Source organism: Talpa europaea (genome assembly GCF_964194135.1).
Source record: "Talpa europaea genome assembly, chromosome: 7".
Lineage (NCBI taxonomy): Eukaryota > Metazoa > Chordata > Mammalia > Eulipotyphla > Talpidae > Talpa > Talpa europaea.
This window is the reverse complement of record NC_140074.1, coordinates 64,278,629-64,291,621: the sequence shown is the minus strand read 5'-3', so window position 1 is coordinate 64,291,621 and position 12,993 is coordinate 64,278,629. Positions and strand designations below refer to the sequence as shown.

Genomic DNA, 12,993 nt, shown 5'->3' with positions numbered 1-12,993 from the left:
TGGTCATCAGCAGAGGATCCCATCCGGGGAGTGGGCTCCACTGCTAACACCATGTTTGAAAACCACTGTCTCAGATGTGTGACTCAGATGTCCCCTTCTAATCTGTTTGCTCCTCTTACTCCTGGGACACCTATCTGTTTATTCCTCAGTCTTGCAGGGCGTGGAGGTCATCCAGCAGGGGACATTTCTGCCGCCGCCATGAGACCTGAGAGCAGGCAACACAGGGGCAGAAGGGAAGAGGCCTGCAGACTTCTTGCTGCTCACCAGCTGCATGGCCTTCAGCCAGCCGCCCACCGTGGGGCCTCTGTTTCCTCATCTGCACCCGGGCCCTCAGCTCTGGATTCTGAGGTTCAGATGTGGGTCAAATGGGAGCATTTGCATGTGGATTTCATACCCAATAAAAGTTTACTGAATGAAAAAACTTATCAATGAGGCTGTGAAGGAACGAGGCATAAGCCACCCGTGTCTCGGGAAAATCAAAGGGAGCAGACACTTCTGTGAGGCCACACACAGGCCACTGGGGTGAGAAGCAGTGTTCTGTGGGGAAGGCTTGGCTGTATCTGGAAGGAAGTCCAACAGACTCAGGTTCCTTGCAGGATATGGAAGATTGAGACACTGGGTGCGGGAACTTACTTGGAGTCCTGGGTTCCCTGCTCTAGCTTGTCCTGCCCTCCCTCCAGGCCCACTGCTTGGCTCATGGGGTGGAAGCTTCAGGGATGGATAAGGTCCTTTGACCTAAGTGTTCTCTCTTCCATGGGAGAACAGTCCAGTCTCATAGTTATTTAGAGCTAGGGAACTCTGAATCTCTACCTGGTTCCCTTCCTACCTCCTGGAAATCCACAGACCTCTTGCTCGAATGAACACCCCTGGAGTGGACTCTGAGTATCTGTTGGAAGCTTCCTGGGTATGTGCCACCAAGAAGCTTCTGGATGCCGCGTCACCTAGCAGGTCTTGCAGAAAGCCACATAGGGCTTTAGACAAAGGACATTCACTGAGTATTGCACACAGGTAGGATGTTCTGGCACTTTAGTGGCTGAACCCCAGAAGAAGGCAATGAGGAATGGCTTTAGGTTTGGTGTTGGGAAAGGTTAAGGGGCTTCAAGGAGAAAACCAATCCATACCCTGAGCTTTCAACTTTTCCATGTTCCTGACCTTGTCACGCAGTGGGCTCTGCAACCAGGGCTTACCCCAGAGCGTGGTGGTTTCCCTACTGTCTACCCGCCCTCTTCCCTGAGTGCCGGGGTCCCTGGAAACCTACCTTTGCCCCATCGTGGGCTTTTCCTGGTGAGAGCCCCGGGTCCCCTTTCTGTCCCTGAAACAAAAACAATTCTGCTTTGGCCACCAAGCCATCTAGAGAGTCTATGTCCCCCAAAACTCTATTCAAAGCCCTGCTCCTGCTTAAATGCCCTTCCATCAAACCCACACTTAGACTCCTCCAATCCCATCACTCCCCGACTCTAACACCTTCCATAGCTTCCCACTGCTGTCTGATGCCAAATCCAAACTCTTCCTTTGGGGTCCTACGTCTTCCATCTTGTCCAGATTTTATTCTCCTTCCACCAATCAAACCCACAAGTGGGGTCCCTCTGTCCATCCCCAGGTACCAGCCCATTCCTTAGGCTGGCCCTGCACTTCTCGGTTACCTGGGCCTTGCTCAGACAATCCCTACCACCCAGAAAACCACTCCCCCAACCACCATGAGCCAAACCATAAACATTCTAGATGCAGCTTCAATGAGCAACAAGTCCTCTCCATACACAAGGGCATATATACAAACACACACACACTCATGCACACTGCTGTGTGCATACACATGGGCACACATACATGCACACTGGTGTGCACATGCACTCAGTCATCTGCACATGCGCGCACACCCACACGGCACATGCACGCAATCACACAGGTGCATGCTTACACACCCACTGGCTTCTGACAGTTCTTGGCAAGGAGACGGTGAGATAATGGATGTGACACATGGGAGGGGTAGTTTGGTTGAATTTAATTAATTCCCAGTTGGTTCTTTTCTTAGCCAGAACTAAGACCTTCCAATTCCTGACTCAGTCACTCTTACAGGAAATTTTTGCATTCCAAACTGGACAGTCTTGAGAGGGAAGGGAAAGGCCTTTCACTGCCCATCTACCCCACACTCCACACTGCTCTGGGCCAGCTCAGTGCAGCAACTGTTAGCCCTGGGTGCACTCAGGATCGAAACAGGAGTTCAGAGACTGGGTGACATGCAGATCATAGGCAAAATCTTTATTAAGTGTGACTAAATCCCTAGTTCAACTTCAAAGCCCTCATTTATAAATGGGAAATCTAGATGCTTTACCCCACTCCCTTTATGGCTAAAAGCCACAAGGACCCAGCTCTCTGTCTACCTGGGCCATCCAGATCACTTTTGCAGACCCCCCCCCCCCACTCTGGAATCCACAACCTCACACGGCAGCTCAGCTGCCCCTCACACTTCCACCCTCGGCTGTGCATAAGCCAGTTCCAATGCCTTTTATGTCCAGGGAGCAAGGCCAGGCCCAGGACTACCAAGGATTCCATGGCCAAAAAAGGCCAGCATCTCCTGCCCACCACACCCTCACCCACCTCGGTCTGCAGATGGCAGAAGGACCTAGAAAGCCTTCAGGGGCGGGCCTTTTTACATCCTGTTCTGTTATTTCACAAAAGGGAAAACTGAGACCCAAGGAGAGGATGGATTTGCTTCCTTGCTTGAGGTCATTATTGGGGCCTTTTAGTTATTTATGGATTTTTCTCTGCATTCTCAGCAACCAGCACAGGGCTTGGGATGGAACCTCTGCCCAAGTACAACTTCAAGTACAGATACTTATTGAACATCTACTATGAATCAATTCCCTGGAATGAATACAGGGAATACCAAGGTGGAGAAACAAGACACAACTCATGTCTGTGGGAAATTCTCAAGGGAGAAACCAGAGAGACCGTAAACATTCACATTTACTTTTACTGAGTGTTCTTTTAAACCCCCAGCACATAAATTTATCAGGTACCAACGACCATCATCTCCATTTCACAGATGAGGAAACTAAGGCATAGAGAGAAAAAGTAACATGTCCAAGGTTATACAAGTAGAAATTGAGATTTAGACTCAGGCCCAGAGCCCAAGCTCTTTACATTTCAATGTACTGGAGATGAAAAAGTATAATACAGTACTAAATGAAGATGGTAAGAAGTCAGGGAGAACTTGACCCAGACGCTGGGTAAACTGCTAAAGGGAGTTACAACTCAGCTGAGCTTAGAGGAAGGTGATGAGGAAACCAATGAGGTTCAATTGGTTCAATTTCAATGCTTGAAATACCCCTGGTCAGGTGACTTCTGGGGTGAAGACCACTACATGAGAGAAATAAGAATATTGGTCTAGTTAACTGATTACACCTTGCTGAGGATAAGAACCTGGTCAAGCAGATTCAGTGCTCCAGCCAATGAGCCCACAAGACCTTGGGCAAGTCCCTTTCCCACCCTGGGTGGGGGACAATAGACTCTGCCAGGAGTAATTAACAGAGCTTGTGTTACAAAAGATGGATGGAGTGGTATATTCTAAATTGAAAATGCTACAAATATAGGGGGATGGGAACTACCCTGAAGTCCTGTTCTATAAGTAAGGTTGGGAGGCAGAAAGAGTAGAGGGATCTGGGATGTGATGCTGAGAGAACAAAAGAGCAACAAAGCAGGAAGGATTGGGAACTTCTGGGCCAGAAGTCCCCTAGTAAGTCATCTCTGATCCCAAATGTAGCACAGTGCCTGGCCCACAGAAGCATCATAAAATATTTCACAAACAAGCAAAGGAATGAATGAAATCTCAAGAGGTGACCCTTGGAACCACCTCTGAAGATTCGCCAGGTCTTTCCTTATTGCCATTGCTGTTTCATGTGCTTAAAAATTTGACCAAAGCAATAAGACAAGAAAAACAAATAAGAATAAACCTTTGAAGGAAATGAGATAAAGTGTATCTTTCTTAGTAAATAATGAGTGCTTATATAAAAATTCAGGAGAACAAACTGAACTTATTAGAACAAATAAGATAATTCAGAAAAGGGGATGGTTATTAAACAACATAAAAAGTACAAAAATGCAGAAGTCAATAGTTTTTTCAATACCTGAGAGCCAGCTAGAAAATGTAATGGGCAAAAATATCCATTTATAATAGCAAAAAATATATAAAATTTCTTCACACAAATTTAAAGAGTTTTTGCAATAAAAATGAAAAATGTTTGCTAACACATGTTTATAATGTTCAACCAAATGGGAAGACATGCCAAGGTTTTAATAGAAAGGAAAACTTAATGTTTTAAAGATGTTAATTCTTTACAAATTAATATACACATTTAATATAATTCCAATAAAAATTCCAAAATCATTTTAAAAGGAAATTATAAAGATGGAAAATAAAGTCCCTCTGACAGAAGTTAAATATTTTAGAAGAAATGGGGAGAGGAAGATGGTGATATAAAGATAGTAGCTATCATATAAAATAGTATTTTACTTGCCTAAAGATTTACAAACAGAGCAATGAAAGGTATTTGAGTGGGCTGAAATAGACCCTGACATATCTTATACTAGTGGACAAAAGGTTATTGAATAAGTGGTTAAATGGGAGGAAAATAAATTTTGAGCCTTGCCGTTTAACTCCCCCATAAAGATTAGTTCTAGATAATTTAGATTTTTAAGAGTACAAATGATATTATGACATAATTAGAGATATGATGAAATATACCTACCTGATCTTAGAACGGGAAAGAAATATCTAAGTAAAAGCAAAGTAAAAACAACCCACTTTACATGGGGGGTAGATGCTCTCCAAACGATCTGACCTATTTCCTGACAAGTGTTGGCTATAATTATTAGTTTAAAATAGATAGCACTTTCACTTGTGAAAATCATCATGAACATACTTAATAGGCAAACAAACTGGAAACATTGGTGAGGCAAATTAATAACCTTAAACTGTAGATATAAATAATTTTTAACAACCCACAAGAAAAGACATCACAACCCCCAATATAAATGAATTCATAAATGGTGAAATACAAGTGGAAGACAGATGTAAGAAAAATATTTTCCTCATAGGTGATCAATAAAGTTACATGAAGTGAAAACAGTAATGAACTTTCTTTTTAAAATCTTCTCCTCTAAAGCTAACAGCAGCATGTATAGGTTCCATCTTTCTAGAAGGCAAGTATTAATAAAATAACAGCTAAATGCACATTTTAAACTGTTCTATGTGTATATACCTATATCCCTTGATAGCTACGTATTGCCTATCCACAGAGGAGGGCTGGATAGCTGTGGAGCTGAATTGCCTTGGGGCTGAAAGCATGGGCTTTGAGGTCACACAGAAAGAGTTCAAATCTTGTCTCTGCCACTGATGAGAAATGTGATCCTGGATAAGTTACTAGCCACTCTGGGCCTTAGTTTCCTCACCTGTGAAATGGGCAGTAACATCTCCCTGCAAAGTACATAAAGCTCCTGGCCAGTCTCTGGCCCCCAGGCTGCTCTAAATGCACTCAGTGCTTATTACTGGGCAGAGCCACTGCAGGAACTTACTCTCTTCTTGATATTTTCTAGACCTTTCCACATCTTCCTTAATGAGCACACCCTACCTCAGACATCAGAGAAAGGGTGATGGCTGGCTGGAGGCTGAGGCCCAATGTCCATGGGGCTGCCTCCCATCAGGTCTTATCAGCAATGCCAGCAGCCTCCTTGGTCACTGAGCATGTCCCCTTTGGCCTCCCCTGGTGCCCAAAAGCTCATAGTAACTGTGGATAGAAACAGTTACATTGCGGGCCTTCCCTAGTGGCGCAGGAGGTTGAGCACAGCTCTGTGAAGCTGTTACACAGCTTCTGCAGCGCCGGTTCGATCCTGGCTGGCAGGCGAGTGTCCCACATAGCATGACAGACCTCTCCTATAGCACCCGCTGCTCCCCTTAGCAGTGTATTTCAGTCAGTCTGCCTGTTCTGTTCCCCGCTCTGTCTCTGTCACCCTCCTGCACATCTGGCCTGTACCCCAGTTCTTTTATAAATAAATAAATAAATCTTAAAAAAAGAAAGAAAGAAAGAAAGAAAGAGTTACATTGCAGTTACATTGCAAACACATTGAAAAACACCAGGGGTAGAGCTATTGGCTGCCAGGGAGAGGGCGTCCAGGTGTCTTCTCTTTCTCCCTGCACAGCTGGGGCTGTCTCCCCTGGCCTAGGGCTCCTCACCTGTACCACAGTCCTGCAGCCCACCTGGCTTCCCTGAGGTCCAGCATCAGCATCCCCATCAGGGAAGCTCCAGGCCTCCCCACTGGTCACCCCTCACCCTACTGGCTGCTGGTTAGGCCCTGTTTCTCAAGTTGCCTGAGTGGCCTTTGAAAACCATCTGATCCTGTCACCTCTGCTGAAAACTCTGCATCAGACCTCAGTTCAACCTTCCTGTCCTTTGAGAAGGTGACCCCATCCCAGACCAGGCAATTTCATGCGCTCCCAGTGCCCACCATGTGGATCCCTGAGATGGGTAATTCTGCATTGACCACTGTGAAGAGCTTGTTTCCACCAGGCAGACCCTGCCCCTGCTCAGATCCCATCGCAGGCCCGACGTCCTGCACCCTTTGTGCTGACAGCTGACCCTTCCAGGGGACCTGCCATAGGCCACACAGCTCTAAGCATCTCCATTACCCTTCACAAGAACCTGCAGGGGCAGCTACTTTTGTTATCCATATTCCAGAGGAAGAAACTGAGGCATGGGAAGTTCATAAAATTTTCTCACAGTCCAAGAACTAGATGTGACAGAGCCAAGTTGAACTTGACTCCAGAGTCTGAGCTCTTAACCACTACACTTTTCTGATTCGTGGATACGTGAATCAGCTCAATGCCTCAAGCCTGGGCTCCAAGGTCAGCCAACGCTGGCCTCTTAGGTCCTAGGTCCTAGTTTCTCTGCCTCATTCTCAGAGTCCTTGATGTGGCTCATTGCAGGAGCTGCCAAAATCTCTCGATGGATTTGAGTGTGGAATACATAGCTATATGCTCCCTGGGGAAAGCCTGGGGCTCTGGAGGAAGCAGGTGGGTTGAGGCTGGGCTCTGGTCTGTACCAGCTGTGGGGTCCTTGTGAGCATTTTCTGATAGCTGACCCCAGACTCGGAATACAGCCCTGTCACTGCCTGTGACTGCGGGTGACCGGGGCTAGTCACCCAGGCCCTTGGTGACCTCAAGAAATAAAGGACCTTTGCTCTTTCTCCCCTTCTTGAGCTTCCTCAACCCACCTATCTTTCACCCTTCAGTCCCCATCCCACAAGGAGACATCAGTAGCCCCTGAGGGCTTGATAAATGTACACTGAAGGATTGACTGTAGTGCCTGATCCAGACAAAGGGCAGGCTCCCTGCTACCAGAGCCTGGCTGATTTCTCTATTAGCAGCACATAGTAGGTGTTTTTTGACTGGAGGGGGTCAAGTGGCTGGGTGGTCCCAGAGGCAGCTCTGGACACCAACATCATAAGGAAGAGGAGCTAGCACAGGGCCCAGAGAGCCAGGCCTATGACCCCACCCAGTCACCTTCCAGACCCAAAGGGGATCATAGTAAATAGTGAGAACTCTGTCCCAAGAATCACAGACATTCATACAGATTCAAAGGATTTTCATACAATCTCAGCCAAATCAGGCATTCTACCCAGGAAGAGCCCCTGCATTAGCCCCGGTCTGGCCATGCCACCAATGAGGGCCCAAATCCAGTAGACTAGGACCTCCCACCCAACTGGCCTGTCCCTGGGCCACTTCCACTCACCCTTGGGCTCAGGGCCAAGTATCTTGGCAATGAGCATGCTTTTCCCCTTTGGTGCTTTGTGCAAGTGCTAATGGGAGAAACAACTTCCCATTCTGGGGTGTTTTCTAGAACCTACACCCTTCTCTGTTATGCACAGAAGCAGGCTGGATGCTTGTCCACAAGGGCCTGAATCCACAGGTCCCAGCTCCACGTGATGACAGGAAGACTCAACCTCTAGCACCAGCCTCACTCCCCACCCACAGAGTGCATATCGAAATGGAAGAAGCAGCTGGCAGACCTCCGCCTGCCTGGGCATATCTGTAGGCATGATGGAGCGCAGGCCAGTCTGGGATTTCTGTGGGCCCTCGGGATGGAAAGGGGCCCAGGACCAGCCAAGGGGAGGAGCTAAGGAGCATCGCTGTCAGAGTAGGGGGTCAGTCTTGGAGCACGAGAGACCAGACCACCCCAGAGCAGGTCAAGATGGGCATGCTTCTGAGCAAACCTAGCCATTCAAAACCCTGAGTATCCTCAGCATCTTGTACCCCTGGGCTTTGGAGCTCTGAGGTCTCCCCACAAAGACAAGCTACCCTTGTCTCTGAAACCAGAAGCTAAACTCCCAACTTCTCCAAAAGAATTCCACTCTCTTGGCTACTCTTTCATCTGGGAAGGTCCTGCTGCCATTTCCTAGACAGTGTCTTAATCTGCTTAAGCCTCAGTTTCCCCTTAGCGGACAATTTCCCATTTCCCATCCATAAATGGGTACAGTATCTCCGCTGGGGAGGTCAAGTGAGACAAGCTATATAAAGCATGTGCGGAGTTCCTAGCACACAAAAGGGTGCTATCATCACCAGTGCTTGCTTTGTTAAAACCCCTCTGCAGCTGCTGACCAAGGGACCTGAGGCCTCCAACCCTCCCCTTCTAAGAAAGGACCCCAGCCCAGCGCTGGCTGCAAGAGTCACAGACCTACAGGGCCTGAGGCTGGGGGCTTGCATCTTGGGAGATGCCTGAGCCAGCCAGCACTCTGATGCTGTGTGTCCTTATATCCAGGGCTACCTGTGTGCAACCTTTGTCCCAGCTCTCATATGAGCTGATAGGCTGGAGTTAGACCTGGCCTGTGGCCAGTCAGTTAATAGCTTTCTTTAAGCCACTTGACCTTTGCAGTTGGGTTAGCAAAGAATGACCCTGGGCCCAGGCCAAACAAAATCCAAGTATGCTCTTCACTGGATTCACCCACAGAGCACAGGCAGGGCTGGGTAGCCTCCAACCAGGGACCCTTCCCAGACTGCCCCCCATTCCTTCCACACAGTTGCTGTGCTCTTGGCTTCCCTGAACTTGCATCTTCCTTCCTCTCCTTTTTCCCCAGCATTTCCTCAAGACTTCTTGGGCCTCCCCGGTGGCACAGCGGTTGAGCACTGGGTTGCGAGGCTGCCTGTAGCAGGTTCGATCCCGTCCTCCAGGCGAGGGTCCCACATGGCACGCAGACCTCTACTGCTGCCCACTGCTCCCCTCAGCAGTGTACTTCATCGGTCTGCCTGTTCTGTTCCCAGCTCTGGCTCTGGTGAATTCTCTCACCCTCCTGCACTTCTGACTGTACCCAGTGCTTGTATAAATAAATAAATAAATCTTTAAAAAAAAAAAGACTTCTCCTGGTGACCTAAATGTTGCTGACCCGGCAAGCTTTCTGGAGCGCTCACTTCTCACTGCACGCGCTGCCCTGGACAAGCCTGTTCCCTGGCCGAGCTCCAGGAAGGACAGCAGAGCTCCAGAGCTCCAGTTCCCTGCAGTCAACAGAGCACCAGCCACTTTGGTCTCTTTGGTCTCCTGCAAAAGTTAACCGGAACAGTCCAGGAAGGCTCCCTTGGGGAGGTGGCATCTTTGTGCTAGTCAATTCCCCAGGCTCTATCTCTAGCTCAGAGCTCCCATGAGTTATAAAGTGTCCATCATGTATGATCTCTACCTGGCTGGGCTACAATGTTCCCAAATGCAACATCATCCTTATTCCTCCCTCATACCCCTGAGCTGGTGGACAGCCTCACCTCTCCTCTGTATCATCCAGGAATCCCTGCCTCTGCTCTGACCCACCCAGCCCATTCTCCACACGGCATCCAGTGATCTTTCTCAGTCATTCCATGGCAATTCGGCATGGCCCTCAGGGTGCACCTTAGACCCAGTAAACTTCACGTGCCCAGTTGGACACTCAAGGCCCTCCCTTGAGGGCACTAGTTTCTAGCTGCCCTTGCATTGCCCTGCATTTGCTCTCTGTAGCAGCAAATGACCTTTCTTCCTGCTGCCTTGAGGACTCTAGGTCCTAGCTACCCTTGTCTCTGAAACCAGAAGCTAAACTCCCAACTTCTCACTATGTCTACTGCTCACCAGCACAGGACTGGCACTGGAGGGTGGGAATTAGGGAGTGCCCATGGCTTGGATGTGCCCCCTCCACAATGTTTGGATCCCTGGAGCACCTCAGGTATGGCCTCAACCCTAGTACTCCCTCCATGGCCTTATCTCCCGACCCCACAGCGAGTACTCACTTTGGCTCCGGGAAGGCCTGGGAGGCCTGGATTTCCATAAGGGCCAGGAGGACCCTGAGTAAGAAAAGAAACAAAGAGATGAGGGAAATTAGAGGTCCTGGCAGGACCCTTCCACCCACCAGCTTAACCTTAGTAGGATGGGCAAGGTGACCTGCTTCCAGGGAGGGCCTCCTTGATGCAGGCGAGCACTGTACTGCATTAGGCACTTTCCAGGCATTTCTCTTTGCCTTATAACCCACAAGCTAATTACTATCGTTATTCCTATTTTGAAGATGAGGAAGCTGGTGCTCACAGAGGTTTACAACTACCTGATGTCACCCAGCTGCTAAGGGCAGAACTGGACCTCAGTCTCAGAAACAGGACTTCAAAGCACAACCCCTCACCTCTGACTTTCCCTGTCTTTCCACATTCCCTAGTCTGGCCCCAGCAGCCCTTCCTTGGCTGGCGTCCTCAGGCTCAAGGCACGAGTGGCTGCTTGCTGGCTTCCTCTGTGTCTGTAGCTACTTCCTCATCACCTTTACGCCACCTGTTCCCACCACCTGGCATGCTTTTCCCACCCACCCCTCCAGCTGAAATCCAACTCCTCCTTCAAGGTCAAGCCACTTCCTCCAGGAACATTCTAGGACCCCTCTGCCTCGAGGAACACTTCCAACTTCTAGAGGAACCAACTCCAGCTGGACTTCCTTCTGTATGTGCTTTTGGGACAGAGAGCACAATAAAGGGAGCACCTGGACTCTTCTGAACCAAGGTGCATCCCTCCCGTCACCACACCACATAGCCAGAGCTCTTCCTCAAATTCCTGTCAGCTCTGAGTCTCCAGGGTCCTTAAGGGATCAGCAGCAGCTGGGAAGACCAGGCCCAGAGAGTCAAAAAGTCTGAGCCCAGGCCACACAGCAGAGCACCGGCCAAGTGAGGAATGGGGCCCAGGCCTGTTGGCACCATGTCCAGGCTTATTCATGGCACTGGATACTCCCAGGTCATATCTGAATCCCCTTCCAACAGCTGTGGCCTGCTACGTCCACTTTCTCTAGCAAGGGCCTTGTGCTGTGGGTTTACAGCCCAGTCAGGAAAACAAGGCTCAAGAATCAAACTTGCTGAGCGTCTTTGTCCAGCAGAAAGAGTCAGGAACAGTGGGGCTGGGCAGAGGCACCTGGAGTGGTCCTGCAGTGGCCTCCACACCAGCCTCCAGAATCATCGCCCTCGTCCTGGCCCCTCTTGACTCATCTGGCTAACTGCGTATGAACTTGCTTCCTTCCTCCCTCTCTGAGGCCAACTTCCCAGCTGCAGCCTGTCACATTCCGACCAAGGCACCTCCCTCTTCCTCGATGCCTGGGCTGGAACCCTCCCCTACTCTGAACACAGGGAGAAGGAGCAGTGTGTGGAGTTCGCTCAGCCTGGGGAATTTATAACAGTGTCACGTGTGACCCTCCCTCTAAAATAATCAGGTCTCCAACCCCTCCCAACATCCCGCCAGTCTCCTGGCACATGGGTGTGCCTGGTAGTGTAACCTAGTCCCAGTTCTGAGCCCCCACCCCCAGCCTCTTTCCCCATCTGTCTTCTGAATGACTGGGACCCAGTGGTCACTAAAGAATCTAGAAGACTTGATATTTAGCCCACACCATGCTCCTGGGGTCTAACCTCAGAGCACAGCCTGAATTGGGCACAGGTTGGATGGGGCGTGTTTGAGGTGCAGCCTCTCATACCCAGCACCCCCAGAACAAGACATGGGCTGCACAAGGTCAAGGTGGCCACTTCTCCCTAGCCATGCCCCCAACTAGCCCAAAGATGGGGGGCTGAGTACCCCACCTGCAGCTAGTGAAGTGGGGGCTTCTTGCTCCCTCACCCCCACCTCCCGGCCCCTCTGCAGCCACTGCCTTACAGAGAATAAAGCACATAGTTGACCGGGAGCCAAGCAGACTGATTCTATAAATGCTGCAGCCCAGGAAGGAGGGTGGGGGGAGAACCCAGGGGTTCCCCAGCTTCCTTCAGCGGACTGGGGAAGTGAGTAGTGGTAGGATGGGACCTGCCCCAAAGCTTAGGGTGTCCTCAGGTAAAGCCCTGCCCTTCCCTGAGCCCAGAGTCACCATCTGTGCAGAGAGGAACTGGGATTGATTAATCTTAGCATTCTATTATCTTTGGAATTTTATGATCTATGGAATTTTTAGTCTAGAAACAGGATGAAGATGCAGGGGTGTGGTGGGGGGCAGAAACACAGAGAGCCTTAGAAGGATGTGAGGAGAGTCATTTGCTCACTCGTGGAATTTCTGAGCTGGGTGGAACCTTGGAAACGCCTTACCATGATCCTGGCTGTTATAGATGGGGAAACAGAAGCCCAGAGAAGGAAAGGGCTTGTTTCAGATCACACAGCTTCTGCGTGGAAACGTTCCTAACCCCCAGCCTAAATCTCTTCAGCAACCATTTGCAAGCATCTGCTGCAGGCAGAGCACTCTGCCAGGCGTTGTACAGGAGAGAGAAATAACCAAGGCCTGCCTCTGACCAGAGGAACTCAGTCACAGAGACAGAAACATGAGCAAAGGAAGGTTACGACCATAGGCTACAGAGTGAGACTGCCCGGGCCCAATCCCAGCTCTGGCATTTACTTTATGTTTGACTTTATCCAAAGTAACTGAACCCTTCTGAGCCTCAGTTTCCTTGCCTGTAAAATGAGGATAATATTGGAATCAATTTCTCAGCAT

At 49.4% G+C, this 12,993-nt stretch overlaps 1 protein-coding gene across 1 annotated transcript in view; it reads right to left on the bottom strand.

Annotated features, from left to right (window-relative positions):
- Positions 1 to 12,993, bottom strand: part of COL27A1 (collagen type XXVII alpha 1 chain) — a gene marked incomplete at both ends in the record, with an annotated part of 130,912 nt that overhangs the window by 97,554 nt on the left and 20,365 nt on the right. Inside the window, 2 exons of the mRNA XM_084237503.1 lie at positions 1,259 to 1,312; positions 10,298 to 10,351. Coding sequence (XP_084093629.1) covers positions 1,259 to 1,312; positions 10,298 to 10,351 — 108 coding nt within the window. The remainder of the gene's footprint in view (positions 1 to 1,258; positions 1,313 to 10,297; positions 10,352 to 12,993) is intronic.